At 45.8% G+C, this 23,035-nt stretch overlaps 1 protein-coding gene and 1 long non-coding RNA gene across 5 annotated transcripts; both read left to right on the forward strand.

The window, feature by feature from the left end:
* The first annotated feature begins 481 nt into the window (after nt 1-481).
* LOC310690861 lies at nt 482-6,733 on the forward strand. Its single transcript, XR_014518225.1, has 3 exons — nt 482-1,610; nt 4,160-4,343; nt 5,973-6,733. It is a non-coding gene; the product is annotated as an uncharacterized lncRNA (long non-coding RNA).
* A 1,363-nt stretch (nt 6,734-8,096) lies between these two features.
* Nucleotides 8,097-21,071, forward strand: COASY (Coenzyme A synthase). Of its 4 annotated transcripts, XM_083469883.1 has the most exons (11): nt 8,439-8,596; nt 9,330-9,368; nt 10,608-11,275; nt 13,533-13,747; nt 14,359-14,490; nt 15,436-15,625; nt 17,210-17,274; nt 17,797-17,881; nt 19,401-19,498; nt 20,303-20,449; nt 20,574-21,071. In XM_083469883.1, exons 3-11 carry the CDS (start codon nt 10,609-10,611, stop codon nt 20,619-20,621), a joined length of 1,647 nt encoding a protein of 548 aa, XP_083326009.1. In that variant the 5' UTR covers nt 8,439-8,596; nt 9,330-9,368; nt 10,608; the 3' UTR covers nt 20,622-21,071. The 4 variants fall into 4 exon arrangements, with proteins under 4 accessions (XP_083326008.1, XP_083326007.1, XP_083326009.1 ...); XM_083469882.1 differs by lacking the exons at nt 8,439-8,596; nt 9,330-9,368 and adding an exon at nt 8,097-8,304; XM_083469881.1 differs by lacking the exon at nt 9,330-9,368 and having other exon boundaries at nt 8,300-8,596.
* The last annotated feature ends 1,964 nt before the right edge of the window (nt 21,072-23,035 follow it).

Below are 23,035 nucleotides of genomic sequence, written 5' to 3' on the forward strand. Positions count from 1 at the left end.
GCCCTTCAAGGGCTGTGTCTTTAAAAAGTAAAAATAAAATAAAAATGCATTAGCATTGCTCTGAGATTAGATGTGAAGTGCCATCGAAGGCCTTAGAAACGAAGGGAAGCTTTTAAGAAGTATTGAGGGGGCTACAGAATCACCGGCGATGGGGGGCAGCAGTGGTACAGCACGTACTTGCAAACGCAGGGAATGCCAGCGGTAACAGGCAGCGATTACTTTGCTCTTTCGCTCCCCTCCCTCTCTAGCTGCAGAACTACATAAAAAGAGTGGGGGGAAAGGTGTTTGCTCCATACTTCGCAGACTTTGCATCCTGAAACACAAAACAGGAGAAAGAGGTACGGATTCCCTGTCTCCTTTTTTTCTTTTTGCAAGGATCCCATCACTGAGAGTTGTCAGTTAGCACAACAGGAATCCTAATGGCAAAGCAGAGCAGAGCAGAAATGATTTTTTTTGGGGGGGGGGGTCCTCAAGCAAGGTCACCTCCAATTGATTTTGTTTGCAATAAATTCAAATTCATACTTAATGCATTGGGAGGGGGTGTTGGAAGCTACTGAAACATTTAAGGAAAATAGGGAGGATGAACTATTGCTTTGCTAAATGCGTGCTTCTCTCTAAAAGTTGCCCTAAAATGTTACCAGCAAGGCTCCAAATTTATTTATTTTTAAAAGCAAGCAACAACTTCCATCTATGGAAATGATCGTTGTGATTTCATTTAAATTGCTAAAACTCCTGATTAGATTACGATGCTGCCATCAGTGTACACAATACTTTACTGTGTACTAGAGGCTAGGTCAAAATTGCTTAAAATCTAAAATTCAACACAAGGGAGACCAAGGAAAGGGGCAGAGATGGAGGCAGGAGTAAGCAGGGAGGCAATGATTGGTTGTTTAAGCTTGGACGTATTTAGACTTAATTAGAGTTGATTGAGGATTGCCCCTTCCCCCATATTTGTTCTTAGTTTAGAACCTGGGACTGCAGGCTGATTCTTATTTAACAAGACCTGCGCTGAGGCTGTTGTTATCAAATGGGGGAGAGAAAGAAATGCACTCTTCACATGCAGATTAACTAATTATTAAGACCGCACATGCTTCAAGTGCAAGACTTGGCATTAAGAAATGTAAAAGAATAGATATTGGACTAACAATCTTGCCTGGAAATTATGCCATAGTCTAGTGCTGTTCTCAGTATTTGTGTGTTAGAGTGGGGGAGGTACACTGCACATGCTCAGAGACATTAAGATTTACTTGGCACTTTTAAATGACTGAATGCGTTCTGCGGGTCAGCTCCAGCTCAGATTTAAAAGCTTGGCTGCCTCTTCACCTTTGCCACAAACCCAACTGTGAGCTGGTCCAGGGACCTTCCTGTTGCCAGTTCAAACTTGTGATGTGGCATCTTCTACTCCTCCTGCCTCTCTGGCTGTGACTTGCCATCTTTTCTTTCCCAGCTACTCCTTCCCAAAGGCAGCTGTTGCGAGAAGAGGGATGCCCTTGCTTCTGCTATTCACCTTCCTTAGTCTCTTGTGTCTGCCGGTGCAGGGCTGGGTCCTTAAGAAACCCACCCAGAATGAGCAGTGGAAGATGCTGGACCGTTTGCAGAACAGAGAGCTGGTAAGAGGGCTCTTGGTGGGGAATGGGAAGCAAGGTTTTATTTAGAATTCGCTCTGCAACACCCGGAGTGTTAACAAAAAAGATTGCCTTTGAAAAAAATGGGCAGAGCACAACATAACCCCAGCCCACTCCGGAAAACAAGCTTTTTCCCCCAAAATCCTCTAATTATTTACAATTTAATACATTGTTGGCATCTGTCTGTCTTGGGAGACAATTTAATACATTTAATGCATAAAAAGCTTGTAAGTTGCTGAGGGTTGCCTTGGATATGATGAAAGTGCTTAACAAATTTAATAAATAAGAAGAAGAAAACACCAAAAGCTACCACTTGTAAGCAGAAAGGCCAACGTTTGTATTTTCTTCAACATTCCCTGTTGAAGCAACAAACCAAACCCAATATGTGGTGATGCACCACTTGACAAAAAGTGGCCTGAGGTCCACAAAAGCTTAAATTTGATAGGATTACGTGACCCAACTGAGTTTTCCTCAGAGTTAACCCATTGAAATTAAAGGTAAAGGTAAAGGGACCCCTGACCATTAGGTCCAGTCATGGCCGACTCTGGGGTTCCGGCACTCATCTCGCTTTATTGGCTGAGGAAGCCAGCGTACAGCTTCTGGGTCATGTGGCCAGCATGACTAAGCTGCTTCTGACGAACCAGAGCAACACACGGAAATGCCGTTCACCTTCCCGCCAGAGCGGTACCTATTTATCTACTTGCACTTTGACGTGCTTTCGAATTGCTAGGTTGGCAGGAGCAGGGACCAAGCAACGGGAGCTCACCCCATCACGGGGATTCAAACCACCGACCTTCTGATCGGCAAGTCCTAGGTTCTGTGGTTTAACCCACAGCGCCACCCTCCTCCCCCATTGAAATCAATGGACCTAAATCAGTCATGCCCAATTAATTTCAGTGGGTCTGCTCTGAGTCCAACCAATATACAATCAGTAGCCTTTAAGCAGAGAGGTGGTGAGCCACTGCATGTGGTTTTGTGGGCCAGGCCACAGATTTGCCACCCCTGTTTTAAGGCGCCACAATACTTCTCATTCACTTTGCTGCAAAAGATTCACGTGGCTGTCCTTCTGGAAACACAGTCTCAAGCAGTCCTTTTCTTTCTAGGAGAGAAAGGTGCAAGAACACTGCCCTGTCCCTCCTGCTTCTGCGCACAAGCAGGAAGTGCAGGGCAGCTCTGTGGACGGGCAGAGCTGAAGCGCAGAGAAGCTTATTCCCTGCCTGCCAGCTCTGCAAGCTGCCCTGTCACTTCTGCTTGCTTGCAAAAGCTGGAGAAACAGGGCGCCTTGCAGAGCTGAGGAAGGGAAGACTTCTTTCCATGTCTCAACTGTTAGCCTGGGAGGCTGAAGAGCCTAATTAAAGCCCCGCTGCACCTCTGGCTCATGAGAAGACCCTCTCCAGTGCCCATAGAGGGTGTCCTATTTGTGCTCCAGGGAGAGTCTTCTCGTGAGCCAGAGGCATGGTGTGGGGAGAGGTGCCGGAACGCACCAGTACCTTCCAGATGGGGAAAAAACCCCTGGCCTCAAGGGATAAAGGCAGGCGCCCTTAACTTACAGCCCCATTAGTTAAAAAATGGCAAAATAAAAATGGTCCCTTAATATGTCAACTGATTAATCTACCATTAAAAAAACAAAAATGGTTAAAGCAGGACAGCCCGATTCTCTGCCAAATGCAGCTCACTGAGGAGTCACAAGCTGACAAAATCCACCGGATTTGACTAAAGCAGGTTAGTTCATTCCTTGTTGGGTTGCTGTACAAGCCACCAATCAATGTCTCCATCACAGTTTGAACAGCCCTAGATTAAGATCTGCACGTCTTACTCCAAATAGTGCCCAGAAGGGTGGGGGTGAGCAGGTCATACCCGCAGTGAAATGCTGGCTGCTGCATCTGTAGTGATGGAGGATTTGCGGTTTGCGGTGCTTGTGCACTCACAGGGCCCATTTTTACCACAAAGTTCCATTAGGTAATTGACTCTCAAACATAAGAGTGCCACTCTAATTTCGCTATCCTGTTTTTCCCTTTTGCCCTTCCTCTGATCTCTCAAGAGATACTCAAGTTAAAAGTCAAGAGCTTTCTGAGCTTGGCATCCTGTCTGTCAAGACTCCACTTCCCCAGAGCCCTTCTTAATGCTTGCTGGTTGACTTTGAGGACTCTACACAGTGCCTAGCCAACAAGAAGGCTTTGTTTCTTCAAAGCGAGGAGTAAGTGACATGCCCCAGCGATGACATCTAGTTCAAGGACAGGCAGGAATAATAGAATTGTAGTAGCATTGGAAGGAACCAACGGGTTCTGGGCTAGGAATCTCCCCCGCCTGAAACCCTGGAGAGTGGCTGCCAGTCAGGGTAGACAACACTAGACTGGATGGACTTCATATAAGGCAGCTTGCTATATTCCCATATCATTCATCTGGTACTCCCACAGTTGTAAGAGGAAATACAAACTGGAGCGAGATTGTGAAGGGAACAAATCTAGGTTCCAGTCAGGGGTGACCAATAAATTTACATTATTCATCTGTTATTGTTCCCCTCCCCCCCACAGTTTCTCAGCGCCCTGCAGTCGTACCTCAGCACCAAGGGTATCCAAGTGGAGAGAACTGCTCCGCCATTTGTCCTTCTCTTAAAGGATCACAACGCTGGGACACATGGGGAGCTGGAAGGGCAAGAGCTGGTGATCATGGAGCCCGAGGTGGATGGGTGGATGAATAAATAGGCATGAACAGCAGGTGAGCATCTCAACACAGAACTACAACCAACAGTCCTGTTGCCCCACAGGCTTGCTAGGGTAGTAATCAGGTTGCCCCCATCTCTTTCTGTTTTTAATAGCTAGCAACGTTTCCGCACTTCTGTCTTACCATTTGCTAAGTTCAACACTGTGCACCGTCTATTGGCTGAAGCATGGCACAAATTCAAAATTCAGATCCTGAGTGTTACATGCAAATTTGCAGATCCAACAGCACATAACATTTTAGCTTTTTAAGAAATTTGCTTAACTTTGGAGGCAATGGTATAAAAGACTGTTAATTCATCCAATCCATATTGACCTGCTTTAGCTTTTAAGAATAATTTTAGAGGCCTTGCTCTCCAGCCTGTTGCTACATGAGATCAGACAGGGCCTTCTCAGTGGTGGTGTCAATCCTTTGGAATTCTCTCCACTGGGGATCGCCGCACGCCCTGCTTTTAGGTGTCTGTTTAAAAAGACCTATTCTGCCCAGCTTGCAAACACTTCTTTTATCCACCAGACCACTTCCTGAATCATCTGAAAACCATACAATTAATCAACTAAGATTTGTTTAATTGGGTTAGAGTTGTAAGATTTAATACATTAAAATATCATAAAGTCGTCCTTTTGGGGGTGATGCTGGGAAATTGGCAGTGATAAATGGGGGGATGTATATTATATATTTATACAAAAACAAAAAAAACCTAGAGGTTTCATTTTCACCCTCTGAACGCAGCACCAGTAGGGAGGAATGTGTGCATGTTGTCTGGGAGGAAGCAAAGTGTTACTCAAGAGGAATCAGAAGGAAATGTTTCAAAATTGATGTATGACTGTTACAGATAGATAAAAGAGGATTTACTCTGCTCAGCTATTCCAAGGACAGGTTATAACAATTTATAAAAGCCTTAGCAGAAATTGGTAATTGAACAGGTGATGTGTAGGGAGAAGGGATGAAGATATTTTGAAATGATAGTTGGAAGAGTTATTTTATTGGGAGAAGCAAAGGAGGGAGGAAAATAGAGGGGGCACCTGGGGTGGGTGGGAAGTTAGCTTTTTATTTTGTATTGAATTTGTATTAATTTGGTGATAATTTGTTAAAAATTATGGAAAACCAATTTTAAAAACTGGCAAAAAAATAGCAGTTCTTAGTGTGCAACATAGGGTTGAAGTGGGCGAAGCAGAAAGGTTTGGGAGTTCATTGTAGACCATCCTGTGATCCTCGGATGAAGGGCAGTATAGAGATTTACTACTACAGTGGTACCTCGGGTTACAGACGCTTCAGGTTACATACGCTTCAGGTTACAGACTCTGCTAACCCAGAAATAGGACCTCGGGTTAAGAACTTTGCTTCAGGATGAGAACAGAAATCGTGCTCCGGCGGCACGGCGGCAGCAGGAGGCCCCATTAGCTAACGTGGTGCTTCAGGTTAAGAACAGTTTCAGGTTAAGAACAGACCTCCAGAATGAATTAAGTACTTAACCCGAGGTACCACTGTACTTATAATAATGCAGCCCACTAAAATCAAGTACAAATGATTCTGGTTCCCATCCTTTCTCTTCTCTGCTAACTGTAAGTTATACATTTTAATTCTAATTAAATGCTAATACTTTGTCATTTCTTTTTATCCATTCAGGTGAAATACTGTCTTTAAACAGCTGGTCATCCCCTGAACACCTCTGATTTGCTGCTTTTGATGTTGCATTCTTCTTACATTTGCCAGAGAATTGCTTTTTGATGGTTAGATAAATTTCTTCATATGTATTGGCACATCCTCAGTAGATTTTGCCTACGCTAAATTTGAAGGTGTGTGGTGTAGTGATCAGAGTGGCACATTAAAAATGGAGAGACACAGGTTCAAATTCCAGCTCAAGCTCAGCCATGAAGCTCACTTGGTGACCTTGGGCCAATGACTCTTCTTTGTAGCCTTAACCTATCTCACAGGTTTACTGTGCCAGTAAACAAGAGACAAGGTGGGAATACCATATGCTTGAGCTTTTTGCAGGAAAGGCAAGATATAAATGTTAAACAAACTGCCTTCTTTGTCACCAGTACTAAACACCAGGTACCTTTGGCTGAGAGGGGCTTGCCCTTCCCACTTTGTTTGATCCATCTAGCTCAGTATTTTCAACACTGACTTATAGAAGGCTCTCCATCATTTCAGACAGTGGACATTCTCACTCCTACCAGGACATGGCAGGGGATTGAACCTGGAATCTTCCGTATGCAATACTGTTCCACTGAACTATGGCCCTTCCCCTGAGGGGAGGGACTGGCACAGTATGATCACATAAGTAGTTTTGCTGGGTTCAAGAAAGTTTGGAAACTATACCTTGTGAAAAGTTATGCAGTGGTAGTTTGCACATTAATAGTGGCTATAAAATGCATTCTATCTAGTCTCAGAGGTAATGTTTTCTTTATTTCACATATCATATGGGTTTGATTTTTCTGGCATTTTGTGAATGAGCCCCCACAGGACAAACACAGGCATCACAATCAACACACTTTTTTCTTTGGGAGAAAGAGGAAATTATTTCCCCCAAATGTTGCAGAGTGGGGGCAGAGGGTTAAATCTGCTGACATGCTTTACATCTGGATCCAAAGAGTGAGGGAATAGGTGGGCATTATTAGGGACGGATGCTCAGGGGTGAGAATAAAACTTTCTACATATGGTATGTTTGGAAGCATTCCCATTAGTATATGGACACCAAGCATTTCAGGGCCAGTATTAGGAGGACCTGTCCTATTTGAGTTGTTCATAAATGAGTCTGAATTGTAAGTGAGCGGTGAGATGGGCAGGTCTTCTGAACAAGCAACTTGTTCAAGGTAGTAAGAAGAAAAAGGGATTGTGTGAAGCACCAAAAATATCATGCCAACATACCCTCCAACATTTCTCCAATAAAAATTGTGGCACCCCATTGCCAAACTGGGTGAGTGCGCATTAAAATGGCAAATGCAATTCAGTGTAAGTGTGCAATGATGTAAGATGAGGCAAAACATGGTAAGTTCACACAAAACAGCTTATAGAATCTGAACTGTTGGTGACCAAGCGGGAAAGAATGTTGTGGTGGAATGAACATATAGACTTATTGTGCAGCAGTTGGAAAAAAACAAACCCTGAATTCCGTATGAGGGATCTTTAGGAAAGTGTCTGAAAATACAACTGCCAATATGCTGTAGTTATGCAAATTATGTAACATGAGGCCTCGTTTGGAATACTGTACTTTGGGTAATACACATCAAAGGATATAGAATGTGGGGGGAGGAAAGGCAACCAAAATAATCCTGGGGCTCCAACAACTCCCTTATGAGGAAAGGTTACAACATTGGGGGCCTTTTAGTTTGGGAGAGCAAACGCGGCTAATAAGTGGTAACAAGAGAGACATACACAATTACGGTATGCATGGTTTGGGGAAAGTGGACAGGGATAAGTTTCTCACTCCTTTATCGCAATATCAGACCATATGAAGCTGAACGTGGGAAGAGGGAGGACAAAAGGAAAACAATTCTGCACGCAGTGCATTGTTTAAAAACTGGAACTGGCCTTCACAAACGCGCCTCGCATTCTTCCCCCCTCAGAAACGAGGAAGCACGGAATCGAACAGTGGGGGGACGACGACGACGACCCTCTTCCTCTGTGGCTCCTCCCACATGTAAACCAGCTCCTCCCATTCTCCCTAAGCCCCTCCCTCTCCGGTTAGCTCCGCCCCCAGCACTGCCTTCTTCAAGAATCCCGGGCTCGCTGCCTTTAGCCACTTTTAAACGTTTTCGGGTTACAGAAATGAAACCCAGTCTCGCCTAAACCTGCCTATTCCTTTTAAAATATAGTGGTGTTATTTTTTGCGGTTTTAATTATTATTATTTATTATTATTTATTTATTTATCCCCCTGTCAGTGAGGCGGCACTTCCGGTTGGGGGAGGAAACGCTTCCGGATCACACGGCGCCTCAGCTGGGGCTTCCCAGCAGGTGGGTGAGAGAGACCCTGGACCCTCGCCGTTCTTTCTTCCCTGCTTGCCAGTGAGGGGAGACGAGGGGGGGGATATGGGGCGGGGCCGGCCTGCGGTTCGGGGAGCCGTGGGGCGGGGTGGGAGTGCCAGGGGCAGCGCTTGGGTAATGGAGGGAGCGAGCCAACCCGGGGGAAGGAAATAACCGCCGCACACTCTCCTTTTGCAGAGGTGGCAGCAGCCTCTCTCTAGCTGACAGGTCGCCCGCTGATTATGTCCCCCCCACCTCACAGAACAGAGGCTTATTGTGTTTGGTATTTTTGAAAATAGGTTTCTTACGTTTCCGAAGCATAGATGCTGGTGGGCTGAGGAAAAGAACAGGATCTTTGAAATTGGGGTGTTTCAGCCAAGTGAGAATATGGAGGTCAGAGGGAGTGAAAGGCGAGAGGTGGTGGGGGGGGGATCTGGGAGGTAACCGGGGGTAACGGAGAGGCAGAGTCCACGAAGCAGCTAGAGATTGGGGGCTGTGGCATAAGAGTCGGAAGGGACCACAAGGATCATCCACTCCAACCCCCTGCAATGCAGGAATCTTTTTGCCCAAATGTGGGGCTGGAATAATCCCATGAACCCTTGAGATGAAGTGTCTACCAGCTGAGCCACTGGTTGGGCAGTGGTCCAGGGTGATAACTGGTCCAAATCTCCAGGCTGCCATAAAGGTTTCTTAGGGATTTGAGGCCAATCGCTGCATTTCAGCCCAACTTACCTGGTAGAGTTGTTTTCAGAATGAAATAGGCAAGGAGGAGAACTGCCTATGCCATCTTGAGGCCCCTGGAAGAAAGGTGGGCCAATAAACATATGGGGTTTTATCCAATGCTAGTCCGACTCTCAGATTTGAGAGGCTACCTGAGTGTTTTTTTGGGGGGTGGGGCAGCTGTTCTGGTCACTTAATGTTGACCAGAGCTAACCCATTGAGATTAATGAATCTAAGTCTGCAGATTTGCTAGAATAGAAAATCAGTAACATCAAATTCTTCTACATGTCTACTAGGAAATAAGTCCTACTATATTCACTTCATCTTGCTCCTGGGTAAGTGTTCATAGGATTGCTGCCTGAGTTATATAAATTAAAATGGACAGGGTAGGTGATATCTATGTATCTACCTATACTGTATCTTGTTTATTTGGGAGCAGGAAGCAGTTTGAGAAGAGAGACGCCCAGGTAGTAAAGATGCTATGCATGATCTCCTCAAAGAACTGTCTGAAATGTTAATGCCCTGTTGCAAAGTACCGAAACTTGGAAATTAGTAAACGACATAACAGTACATCCCAGTGACATTATATATACTGTACTAAAATACTAAGGATTTCAGTTCTTACTGTATGTGAATAGTTTATTTTTAGTTGGCATGTCTATTGAAACCTTTATTACTATTACTATTATGTTTAGATCTCAGTCCAAGTGGAATTAAATAGGAGTAAGCCCTTTTAATTTAGTTGTGTTGCAGCAAGGGTATTCAGGAAGAACAGCAGGGTATAAATGTTTTATGTGAGTAAATAAAACCACTGGACCTTACTTCCAAATAAACAAACATGGGATTGGGCTGCACATCAAAAGTTTTAGGTAATAAATGCAAAACTAATTTTCATTTTTGTCTTGGGGAACTGTATGGAGGCTTCCTTGCTCGGGCTGTTGAAAAAATATGTGATATAGTCAACACATTAGTACTGCAACACTGCTGCTGTGAAGAGGAGGCAGAAGTGATTACTTGTTAAGACACCTTCCCCTCCCACTTCTCTGTCTTTCACCACTTTCTTCCCAGCCAGCTGAGAGTTAATACGCACAGAGGAATTGAGAAAGAAATGCTGGCTGTTACTCATTTGCACATGCTGTATTGCCTATTAACTAAATGTAAACGTTGAAGTTAAAAACCAAGCAAAAAAAGTAGGACAGGGGAGAAGGAAATTAAAACAGGGATTGACATTTCTTTGGCAGTAGTGAAGGTTATTGTATATGCATGCTTATCCAACCTTTCCTCTTCATAAACTCAGAGCAGGACTACAGCCTCACAACAACCCTGTGAGGTAAGTTAGGCTGTGAGAGACGGTGTGACTTGCCCAATGCTAGTGATTTCAGTTTGGGGGCCCCAATTCCACCCTGCTAATGGGAAAGTACTTCTGGGGTACAGGATCTGATTTTTTATTTTGGGATGGTGACTCTGGTAGGATTGTTGCATAAATTCTCCCTATATATAACATGCTGCCTCCCACTTACCTTTGCCTCTCTTCTCTTTTGCACCCTCCTTCTCTGCCTGTGTTTGCTGGACAGCATGTCGGTTTTCCGCTCAGGCCTGCTGGTTCTGACATCGCCACTGTCAGCACTTTCCTTGCGTCTGGTACCCATTCTCGCCTCAGCTGCCCGGCTGGTACAAGACACGCTCTATATTCACCTGCAGCCAGGGCTCAGCTTGACCAGCTCCACACAGCCCCATTCCACGTATGTCCCTGCTACATCTGAGGTGTACACCCTTATCAGCAAGTTATATGCCAACGCCGACATCCATCGCCACCTCAATGTCCGGGTGCTGCTCACCAACATCCTCAACCAGGGAGCTGCTCCTCCAGCACTTGGATCAGTGCAGAACCTCTCCCAACCTCCTGAAGTGGTGCTTACTGACTTTGAAACCAGAGATGGAGGGCAATCCAACCCAGTCAAGCAGCGGCTGGAGCGTTACGCTACCAGCTGCTACAGCTGTCGCCCCAATCTCATCTCTGTTTTGTTGTACCCTGAGTATGAGCTAGAAGTCAGCGATGAGGAGCTGTCCGCACAGCATGAGACCAACGCAACTGAGGAGCCACTGCAGAGCTATAGTGATGTCGTCGTAGGGGGCACTTTCGATAGACTTCACAACGGTCACAAGATCCTTCTGAGCGTGAGCTGCATGTTGGCAGAAAATCGGCTTGTGGTGGGCGTCTCGGACAGAGATCTCCTGGAAAGTGGGTCCCTTTGAACCATGTATGCCCTTTCTCCAAGGTCCCATAAAGCTATTGATGGCTACTAGCCATGATGGCTATGCTCTTTCTCCATGGCTGGAGGTGGTAATGCTACTGAAACTGTAGAAGGGCAGAGCACTCTTGTCATGATTGCAAGTTTCCCACATGTATCTGGTTGGCCATTGTGAGAAAAGGATGCTGGACTAGATGGGCTAGTGGGCTGACCCAGCAGGCTCTTTGTAGATTCTTATGTAATGCTACTTAAACAAACCAAGAGCACTGAATGAGCAAATGCTGTGACTAGAATCTGGGTTTGGAAAACCCCAGAATTGGGTGAGAGAGTGAGCGGGATAATTTCCTTGTTGCCTAGACATTTATTTTGGTGCTTAGGAACTTAAAACATTTTCTAGCCCTGACTGGAACTATTGCTTACCAGTTAGTTACATTTCCAGGCCTTGAAAAAAGAATTCAGATTATCTAAACATTAGCGACAAATGTTCTAACAGGATGAAGAAATATTCCAAATCCTTAAATACTACCCAGTATTCCAAATCCTTAAATACTACCCAGAGACTTTCATATGCCTGGGATATTTTTGACCCTACAACATCTTTTCTGTTTTGATATGAGCTGGATAATTTTGGTTTTCTCTCTTCTTGAGGATCAGAAATTTAATCCTTCTGTTTTTTCGGAGGCTAGGATGTGAATTTGGAAATGAGGCTGTTGAGCCACAAGATAAAGGCCCAGTTCACACACAGCATTAAACCAAGACATGGATAAATGTGAACATGCAGGTAGTGGTACTCAAAGGAAAAATCACAGCTGCTAAGCTCTTCCTCTAGTCCTGCTGTGCTCCCCAGAGCTAGTTTGACTTAGTGGTACATCTAAACTCAAGCTCAACCACAAGCAGTAAACCAAGAACACGGATAGGCTTGTTTTTTAAAAATAGGACTTGAACACCCTACATACATGATTGCCCAGGCATGCAAAGCTTACAGCTCATATCTAGGAATTTGAAATATTTTTTCAGACTTGTTAAAACTAATGCCTTAAAAAGTGGTGTTGGATCCTCGGGTTTGTTGCTATTTTTTACCCACACTTGGCTATGGTTTATAAAGGTGAAGGGATAAAGTCCAGTGATGCTTAAAAATATGTTTGGCACTCTGCCAAACATAATTTATCAGGGTGATTTTTCTAAAGCTAAGAGATTTGTATAATTTGTTTTGATGACGTTTGCAACTGTTGAGAGTCCCTGTGCCCAAAAGCTCCAGGTCTGCTTTGGTTTGGTTGGAATAGCAAGCAGACCTGAATAGGATTTTGGTGGAACAAGGTAGAAGCCTCTTGCGGAAACCACAGCGCAAACAGCTCAGCCTCCCTGTCTCTGCTGCACAGGACAGGAACTGTAGGTAGGAAGCTGCCTTATAGCAAGTGGGGCTATTTGTTTGTCTACTCCAGACCAACATTGTCTATTAGGAATGACACCAACTCCCCAGGGTCTCAAGCTGAGGCCTTTCCCGTCACCTGCTGCCTGATCTTTCTTTAACGGAAGATGCTATGGATTGAACTTGGGATCTTCTGCATTGCAATACATGTGCTGTATCACTGAGCTATAGGAAGAACCACTTGCAATCCTGCATGTCCCCTTTCTCTGGCCACACACAAACCGGAAAAGACAGAACGTGCAAAGAGGATTCTGCCAAAGCCCCTGTCAAGATCTTGCACTTTAGTTCTCATTTGTTTGTCCCAAGCCCTGTGCACAATTAGGCAACAAGACAGGAAAAACTAAAGCAAGCACTGGAGAACTGTAAGTGGGAGCTATAACAGAGCTCGCTTATACTTCTTTGGATTCATCACAGATGCACCTATGTTACTGTGATGTGAAAAATTATTGGGCAAGACGAACCTTTTAATTGCTAGCTCAGCAAAACAAGCAACCCCTCAAACCTGTATATTTTTAACCAGCGTGGGATTTTGTTTTTCCAATATTGCTTTGGGTGCCTCTTACACACAGCAGGAGACACAGTGAGGTGGCAGGTCTTATCAGGCTCAAAATACGTCTGTGATGGACAGTTTGCCCTTTTCTGTAAGCCGCTTAGTGTGATAGCATCCTTGTGCCTGACAGATACTATGTTGGATGTTGGCAGCTAGATTAACTGGTGTGTGAGTGGCATCTCTACAGCACATGTGGGAGAACTTACTAGGCATTTTGCACATTCCTAAAAATGTCATCTTTCCCCCTTCCTTCTTTCGCCACCTGCAGCCAAGATGCTGAAAGAGCTGATCTTGCCCTTTGAGCAGCGTGTGGCTCAGCTCAGTGAATTCCTGGTGGACATCAAGCCCTCCTTGCGGTATGAAATCTCCCCCCTGTTTGACTACTTTGGCCCATCCATCACTGACAGCAAACTGAAGTGCATCATAGTCAGCGAAGAGACCCTCAAGGGTGGTCTTGCCGTCAACAGGAGGAGGGTGGAAAATGTAAGTGTGCCGGGAGCCCCAGCCTTGTAAACAAATCAGATCATCAAGAAGTTTGGGGGTGCATGAAATAAACAGAGGCTTTTCTGCCATGGACAGGCTGAGCCTCCATATATTTACAGTATCTCATCTCTTTCTCTTCTCTGGGGCAGAGAAACCAGTCACCCAGGAGAGGCAGTATAGTGTGGTGGGAGTGTCAAGACTGGGACTGATGGGACCCGGACTCTAATCCTTACTCCATCACAAAATACACTTGGGTGACCTTGGGTCAGTCATGATCCCTCAGCTTAACCTACTGTTGTAATAAATGTGGGATGTAAATACAATAACTAAGCAATGAGTCAAACGACCTTTTCAAAACCTGCTTATAGGTGAACTTCAGATTCACATCATTGTTAGTTGCTGGGAATGGTGGAGCCAGGAAGTTAACTAGCAATCCGCTAATGTGCAGCACAAGCCTGATTTTGTTTGGGTACGTTTAGGTGCAGGCTGTGTTTCAAGGAGCAGCAGAACCCACCCTGTAGCTGGTTGCCAAACTGTGGCAGAGAGAAGGCCCTCTGGTTTCCTTTCTCACTGTTGCTCCTCCTTCCTCACTGGCCCATGCTCTGTTGCAGGGTCTCCCTGAGCTGGCTGTCCACATCATCAAACTGGCTCTTGACCCCCTGCATGGCAGGAATGAGGAAGAGAAGATCAGCTCTTCTAGCCTGCGGTACAGGCTGCTTGGGACTCTGTTACACCCCCCACATGTGAGTAATACCCTGTGGCAATGAACTGGATAGGTTATGGGTTGGCTAGATGGGGTTGTTGTTGAATCTCCAGGAGGAGGCTTACTTGCAAGAATAACGAGGTGGAGGGAGAAAAGATGACACATATAGGGTAAGGAGCAAATTCTGATTTTCAGCTAGGAAGGCTGCTTTTTGTCTGGCCTGCTAAGTGGGCAGAGACTGGAGGTGAGTTAGTTTAACATCCTCCCTTCCCCATCTTATGAACTCTAGCCACTGTTTCTTCCTCTGTGTGCTGCTTGAAAGGGATTAGAGGACTCAAGGATGGGGAGCATACATGCAAGATCAGGGTCCTCAAGTGTCATCAAGTGTGGTCAGGGGCATAGCAAGGGGGGAGCGGTGGGAGGGTGCCGTCCTGGGTGTGACAGAGGGGTGTGACATTTGGCGCGCTGGCCGCCTACGACTCCCAAGCCTATCCTGAGCCGTCAGGGTAAGGGGGGAGCTGTGCTGCTTTGCTGGTGGCATTCCCCCCTTCCCCCTTTGTTTTGACAGCTTGGGGGAGGCTTGGGAGTCGTGGCTCGCCAAATTCTGCCATGGGCAGCTCGCTCTGCCCCTGGCTGCAGGATGCACATGCCGCTCCAGGCATATGCTCCGCCACTGAGTGTGGTACTTGAGGAAACACAGACAGTGACAGACAAACTCCCCCCAGAAAGAGGATGCTGCCCGCAGAAGAGAGTGCAAAACTTGGAATGTCCATCTGAGTCAACATGAGCAGAAGTTTATCTGGTGACAGGCTTTCAGTGTTAGAGCAGTGCTGTAGGACAAGCCCACGGAACAATGGCTGCCACGTTTCTGCTGTAACGTCTTAGAGCGGCTCAGAGTGAGCAGCAACAGTTATAACAACAAAACTAGGATGTGCATAATTGTGTCTGTGTCCCCAAACAACTCACTCTCCTTCACCACCCCCAGAAAGATCCAGGTGTCCCTTGCCACCCCTACGTTATTGGGCTGACAGGCGGGTCCGGTAGTGGCAAGAGTTCCATTGCACAACATCTGGTTCGCCTCGGTGCTTTCCATTTGGATATGGACAGTCTTGGACACAACATCTACCATCCAGGAGGACCTGTGTATGCACAGGTGGTAGAAGCATTTGGAACAGGTATTTCAGACTTCCTGGGAAACATTTTTTAAAGTCAGGGAGACTGGTAAATTAAGTTGCATAGGTAGTGCTTCAGGAATTACAGTGGTGCCTCGCAAGACGAAATTAATCCGTTCCGCGAGTCTCTTCGTCTAGCGGTTTTTTCGTCTTGCGAAGCAACCCGATTAGCGGATTAGCGCTATTAGCGGTTTAGCGGCTATTAAAGGCTTAGCGGATATTAAAGGATTAGCGGATTAGCGGCTAAAAGGCTATTAGCGGTTTAGCGGCTTAGAAAAAGGGGGGAAGCGGGGGAAAATCAGAACACTTGCAAGACATTTTCATCTTGCAAAGCAAGCCCATAGGGAAAATCGTCTTGCGAAGCAGCTCAAAATTGGAAAACCCTTTCGTCTAGCGGGTTTTCCGTCTTGCGAGGCATTCGTCTTGCCGGGCACCACTGTACTCCTAAACAATGTTTGGTTATCTTTCCCTCTTGGTCCCCTAGCCCACAGCCTGGCTGCTTTTTGTCTCTAGAAACTCTGTATGCCCCCATCCCAATTCCAGACCTAGTTTTCCCTTTTCTATTTCTCTTCTTTTTGTTTTTAACAAAAGCTGCATTCTTCATCAACATGTTATTGCTGACAGTTTCCCCCAAACAGTTAGAAAGTTTGTGAACGTGCAAACTATGGTTTGATGTGAATGATTTTCTGTAGCACTCCTTTCCTACTGCTGCTGTGCTGCAGACAAAACAAGACAGAGTCTGGCTTGTTACGTTGTCTGAACCAGGGCTCATGGTTTGTTCCCACAAAAAATCTATGAGCAGAAAGCCAGCAGCAAACCTTGGAGTTCGGATAATACAAGTTGGGCTCTGACTTGTTTTGTTTGTGGAGCAGCAGGAGTGGGAGAGGATCACAGGAATTTTCTAGCTCACATTAAACCATGGTTTGTTTTAAACTATGGTTTCATGTTACATGCATACTGAACCATTGCAGGTAAAATGCTAATAATTGTATAGCAGTGTTTCTAAAATGGTGGGCTAGGGAAAAGAAAGGAATGGTGGGAGGAAGCTGCTATAAGAGGAAGCATTTGAGTGTGAAAGGACCTAGGAAGAGGGATGAAAGGTTGTGGTGGGGAATAAGGGCCAATGAAAAGAGAACAGGAGAATAAATTACAGAAGATGAGTAAAAATACATTCCGATGCCAGGGGATGGTGGGCAGGAAGGGGAAAATATAAAATAGAAATATTTTCTATTTATTACCTCTGGGTTAGCAAATTCCGCCTGAAATATGAAGGCTGAGTCACAGTACCTCCTGATCAAATGTCTGCATTTAGCTCTAGGAAAGCTGAACTATGGAACCCCTTGCCATCAGAAAAATGCTGAGACATTTCCAAAGAGAGTTTAGATACCAATAAAAATAATGTCCGTAATTGCCAGCTGATTAGGCCAAACTCTGCTTCCGTTGTGACTGAATTCACTCTTGCACCACTTTTTTGTTACTTGCGGGCCTCAGTAATTTTTCAGTCCTGTAAAGTGGGGTCTTGAGTAGAAAGTTTGAGATCCCCTGCTGTATGGAACCAAGAACAGTAACACCGTTCCTTCTTTGCAGATATTTTGAAAGAAGATGGAACCATCAACAGACAAATCCTGGGGGCCAAAGTGTTTAGAGACCAGGTAAAAAGCCCTCTGGGTTTGGGATCAATGTTTAACTTCAGCCACCACACCCCTCCCTCTCCCAATTGGCCATCATTTGTTTTGTTCCCCTTTGTGCCTCTGACGCTAGCTTGCCTCTTCAGTCCACAAAACTAACAGAACCCTTTCACCTCTGTTCTCAGAATGTTTTCCTATTTTGTGGGTGAAAGGTACTCTCTGGGGAGTAGTGCATGCTGGAACAATTTCTCACTGTACAGTATGCACAGTTTGACCCTTAGACTGGGCACTTCAGTGCTAGAAATAGTGCAAGTGCATGCTGGGATACCTCTTCTCTTGTACCATGTATCACAGCCCACTGATCTGTTAGCCAAAGGTGCTCTGCTCTGGGATTTTTGCACTGATGTATGTTTTTCTCTAGTCCCCTACCCACCCATGTCCAATATCAGGCTGTTACCACACACCCAACCCAGATTAGTTTCTTGACCAACAGCCTCCTTTGCCTCAGGATCCTTACTTGCAGCCTCTTTTGTTCCCTCTGCCCAGGAGCAGTTGACGCGGCTCAACAATATCATGTGGCCAGTGATGGCTCGAATAGCGAAAGAAAAGATAGACGAGGCAGCTGCACAGGGTGAGGAGGGATTTGGGTTCTTGGCAGGAGTTGTGGGTGGAGATTCGGGGATAAATGGGTGCATGAAGGGGCTGCTAGCTTGGCTTTTTCAAACAGGTGTTGGTAATCTACAAGAGCTATTTCCAATCATTTAACATGGAGCCTAGCCACCAAAGCAGCTTTTCCTGGCATATCTTTTAAAATACTGTCCTCCAGTCACTTTGGAAATGGCTTAAAACATGGGTAGGCAGTCCGGGAATCAGTGTGTTTTTACATGAGTAGAATGTGTGCTTTTATTTAAAATGCATCTCTGGGTTATTTGTGGGGCATAGGAATTCGTTCATCCCCCCCCCCAATATAGTCCGGCCCCCCACAAGGTCTGAGGGACAGTGGACCGGCCCCCTGCTGAAAAAGTTTGCTGACCCCTGGCTTAAAATAATAATTGTCAGGGACCGTGCTGGGGAGGGCTGCACTGAGGAGGAATGGTGGGAGGCCCCCCCTCCTGATCCTGATCCTGAATCTTACCAGGAACAGGAGGACAGTATAGATTTGGAACAGTGGTTTGCCGAGGGACATAGTTCAGAAGGCAGAAGCTGGGAAATACTGGATGGGGAACAGCTAGGAGAATAAACACTGGGAGAGAGAGGGTTAACAGATTCACAGTCTTTGGAAAGCATTCACCCCCCCTTCCCCAAAGTTAACAGAGAGCTCAGAAAGTGGCAGAACAAAACACAGAGGGTACAAGATCAGATTACAAGATTTAGAAGTGACATAGATTAATAGGGACAGAAGGGGGTGGGATCCTTAATTGGGAGCACTGCCATTCTGGGAGATGCGTACTTTGTTCTCTCGCTGTGGTTATTGAAGTTTCTAACTGGTAAGAAGACTCCTTTTCCTTTGTTCTGCTTATCTATTGCCATGGGGAAAGGAAGCCAATTCCCTGAAGCTTGACAATGATAGCACAAATATAGGATGGTACCTCACACCCAGTCAGGGCATTGGCTCATCTAATTCAGTACAGTGGTACCTCGGGTTAAGTACTTAATTTGTTACAGAGGTCCGTTTTTAACCTGAAACTGTTCTTAACCTGAAGCACCACTTTAGCTAATGGGGCCTCCTGCTGCCGCCACGCCGCCGGAGCGCGATTTCTGTTCTTATCCTGAAGCAAAGTTCTTAACCTGAAGCACTATTTCTGGGTTAGCGGAGTCTATAACCTGAAGCATATGTAATCTGAAGTGTATGTAACCCGAGATACCACTGTATTAAGTCCATCCAGTCTAGTGTTGTCTACTCTGACTGGCAGCCACTCTCCAGGGTTTCAGGCGGGGGAGATTCCTAGCCCAGAACCCGTTGGTTCCTTCCAATGCTACTACAATTCTATGATGCCTGTCCTTGTACTAGATGTCATCGCTGTGGCATGTCACTTATTCCTCACTTTGAAGAAACAAAGCCTTCTTGTTGGCTAGGCACTGTGTAGAGTCCTCAAAGTCAACCGGCAAGCATTAAGAAGGCCTCAAAGCTGCCCCTGTCTTTTCTGCAGGAAATGCTGTGTGTGTGCTGGACGCAGCCATGTTGCTAGAGGCAGGCTGGGCAGACTTGGTGCACGAGGTCTGGACGGTTATCATCCCGGAGGATGAGGTACGTACTGTTTTTCTCTGTGTCATTTCTGCAGCTGAAGCAAAACGATTCCACTTCTCTCTCTCTCAACAATTTAGTACATGGCATTTTTAATGCTGGACCAAAAGCATAGCAGACACGCACTGATTTCTGAGTGATTTATTGTTATTATTATTTTGGTTGGACAAACTTGCTAGAACTTGCAGGAACCCAGCTAGGCAGAGGCTGTCTAAAACTCAAAAGCTCATTGTTTGTTAAATTGTTTGTAAATCACTTTGAGACTTACAAATGTAATAAACCTGAACCTCAAAGCTTATACAATCCATGAGGGCTGCATCAAATATTGTGGCTTTCTTATGCAGAAAGCACTTCTGTGCAGGGAAAACATGGAAACTGCCTTTAGATTATAGGTTGGAGAACCTTTTATTTATTTATTTTACAATGTGCACTTTGCTGTGTGTACATGGCAGTGAAATAGATGAGTGTATGCAAAAGTGCTTTCCATAACAACAACATAACAACAACAACAACAACAACAACAACAACAACAACAACAACAACAGTACCCTGCCTATCTGATTGGGTTGCCCCAGCCACTCTGGGTAGCTTCTAACATATATAAAAACATAATAAAACATTAAAAGCTTCCCTATCCAAGGCTGCCTTCAGTTGTCTTCTAAAGATTATACAGTATAGTTAATCATCTCCTTGACATCTGATGGGAGTGTGTTCCACAGGGTGGGTGCCACTATCGAGAAGGCCCTCTGCCTGGTTCCCAGTAGAAAGATACGCTTCTAATCAGTTTCTGTCTTCTCTCTGTTTCAGGCTCTAAGACGCATCGTAGCCAGAGACAGGCTCAGTGAGGAATCTGCCAGGTTGCGTCTGCAAAGCCAAATGTCCAACAGCCAGCGTGTGAAACAGTCACACGTGGTTCTCTCCACGTTGTGGGAGCCAGCAGTTACCTGTGAGCTGGTAAGAGTCTGCTGCTGCCGCTACTCGAGAGACAACCTCACAGCTTCCCTTATAAGCATCCCTTTTCTGAGCCCCTTCCCTGTAAGCCTTATTGAATAATCAATCACCTGTCCTTTCTTCACAGGTAGAAAAGGCTTGGGCCCTGCTCCAAAAACGCCTCAAAGAGGAGTAGAGCTTTGAACCGAGATGGAATCACTTCTTCACTCTGCTCCTTCGGTGCTGCCGGTCTGGAAAAGTCTACGGCAGATGGGCCCCACCCCGACAAGGGGCCACAGATGAGGGTGGAGGTGGGGGGAAAGGGGAGTTCAAAATGCTTGACGGTGAGAGGACAGAGCTGACCTCCCTCTGCTCCCCCCCCGGTTGCAAAAAGGCTGAGGGAGAGGCATGAACAAGTGAGGGGTGAGGGGCTGCCTGATGGAGTAAGAAGGAGCAGCTTTTAGCATCCAAAGCCATTGATGGGTTTCATGATTCTGATGGAGACCAACCTTTCAGCAGCACGACTGACCAATGACGACACTCAGAGGTCACAGGGGTGGGGAGGGGCTGCTCTGCTTTAGCCCACCACTGCTCTGTTCTGTGTGCCCTGTGCATAAGCTACACATAAAGACGACATCTCTCGACAGCTCCGTCTCTGCGTGGTTGTGCCTGACACCTTAACACCTGGTGGGGATATCTCTTTGTCTGTTCCACAGCGGCTGGCGAACAAGTTCTTCTCTTTTTGCAGTCATCAAAACATTTCTGGCAGAGCGGGGAAAGCTAAAGATGCGTTTTCTTGATCTGAGCTTTGTGCCAGTTTCTATGGCCCCAGTCAATTCCTTTGACAACCCTCCCAAGTATGTAAAGCTTTTGAAAACAGAAAGACTTGCCATCCTGTGTTTGTCAGGTCGCTTTAACCTTTTCCTCAATAACGCAGTATTTAATGTTTTTAAAAACCCTCTAAAAATGAGTGTTCTCTCATGAGCTCTTGCCTTTGCCCCTGAAGACTAGTTCTTTGAAGCCAATTGAAGATAATTTCTACATTTCCCGACAGCCAATTCCTGCTTCTCTCTCCATGTGTGCACACCTTTGTGATGGCCCTTCTTCACCATGTGGGTCCTTTGTCTTCCTCTTTCTTACTAGAATTCAAAAGTGATGGAGGATATACCATCACCGCCTCCATCAGGCCAGCGGCCCGGCCAGCTTTTGGCCTTTCTGTGCAGCATGTCCACTTGTTTAAGGCTATTTACTGGGCAGGCACGTTTTGTCTGCATAACTACTCTCTGCTTGTGCCACACTGTAGGAAGGGCAATGGCTTGGCAGTAGAACATCTGCTTTGCCGGCAAAAGATCCCATGTTCAATCCCCGGCATCCTGGACAGCTGCTGCCAATCAGTGTGGACAATACTGAACCAGATGAGCCAATGGTCTGACTGGGTTTGATGTAACTTCCTATGTGGTGAAGTTGCTATTGGTTTTGGGGGCTCTGGTCTGTTGTGGTATCTGACTATGTCAACTACTGGCATTGGCATAAAAGACATGGAACATCTGCTTTCCAGTGGGTGTAAAATATTGGATGTGTCAAACATGGTGACTTAATTTTCCAAGGCATTTGTCAGCTCTTCTTAGATCACCCAATGTCTTGGCACAGGCATTTGGGAATCATTATGATAGGGGACAAATGGAGTGTGGTCAGGCCCTTGTAGAAGGTGTTGAATTAAATTGCTTTTTCCAATATTATATATTTTTCTCTTTAATAATAATAATAATATATTTATATGCCACCCATCTGACTGGGTTGCCCCAGCCACTCTGGGCGGCTCTCAACAAAAAACAGTAAAAGCACAATAAAGGTAAAGGACCCCCTGACAATTAAGTCCAGTTGCAGACGACTCTGGGGTTGCGGCGCTCATCTCGCTTTACTGGCTAAGGGAGCCGACGTTTGTCCGCAGACAATTTTTCTGGGTCATGTGGCCAGCATGACTAAGCTGCTTCTGGCAAAACCAGAGTAGCACACAGAAACACCGTTTACCTTCCCGTCGGAATGGTACCTATTTATCTACTTGCACGTTGTCATGCTTTAGAACTGCTAAGTTGGCAGGAACTGGGACCAAGCAACGGGAGCTCACCCTGTTGCAGGGATTCGAACCACTGACCTTCCGATTGGCAAGCCCAGAGGCTCAGCAGTTTACACTACAGCACCACCTGCATCCCAAAAAAAGCATAATACACCACCAAAAAACTAAAAACTTCCCTGAGCAGGGCTGCCTTCATATGTCTCTTAAAAATCACATAGCTGTTTATCTGTTTGACATCTGCTGGGAGGATGTTCCACAGGGTCGGCACAACTACTGAAAATAGCCTCTGCCTGGTTCCCTGTAACTTCACCTCTCGCAATGAGGGAACCACCAGAAGGCCCTCGGAACTGGATCTTCAAGCAAGCCATCTCTGCCCCATGATCCTTCTGACTTTGCTAATGGTGGAGCATTGCCTCCCATAATTCTCTCTCTGGCCACTGCATAGCAGCTGCAGTGAGCAAGGGGTGGGGTCATTTGTGGCCCTTTCTGGCATCACCAGACCAGTTTGGAAAGCCTGCCAATGTGCTTTGCAT

The sequence above is a fragment of the Podarcis liolepis genome, assembly GCF_965112155.1.
Source record: "Podarcis liolepis genome assembly, chromosome: 13".
Taxonomy (NCBI): Eukaryota; Metazoa; Chordata; class Lepidosauria; order Squamata; family Lacertidae; genus Podarcis; species Podarcis liolepis.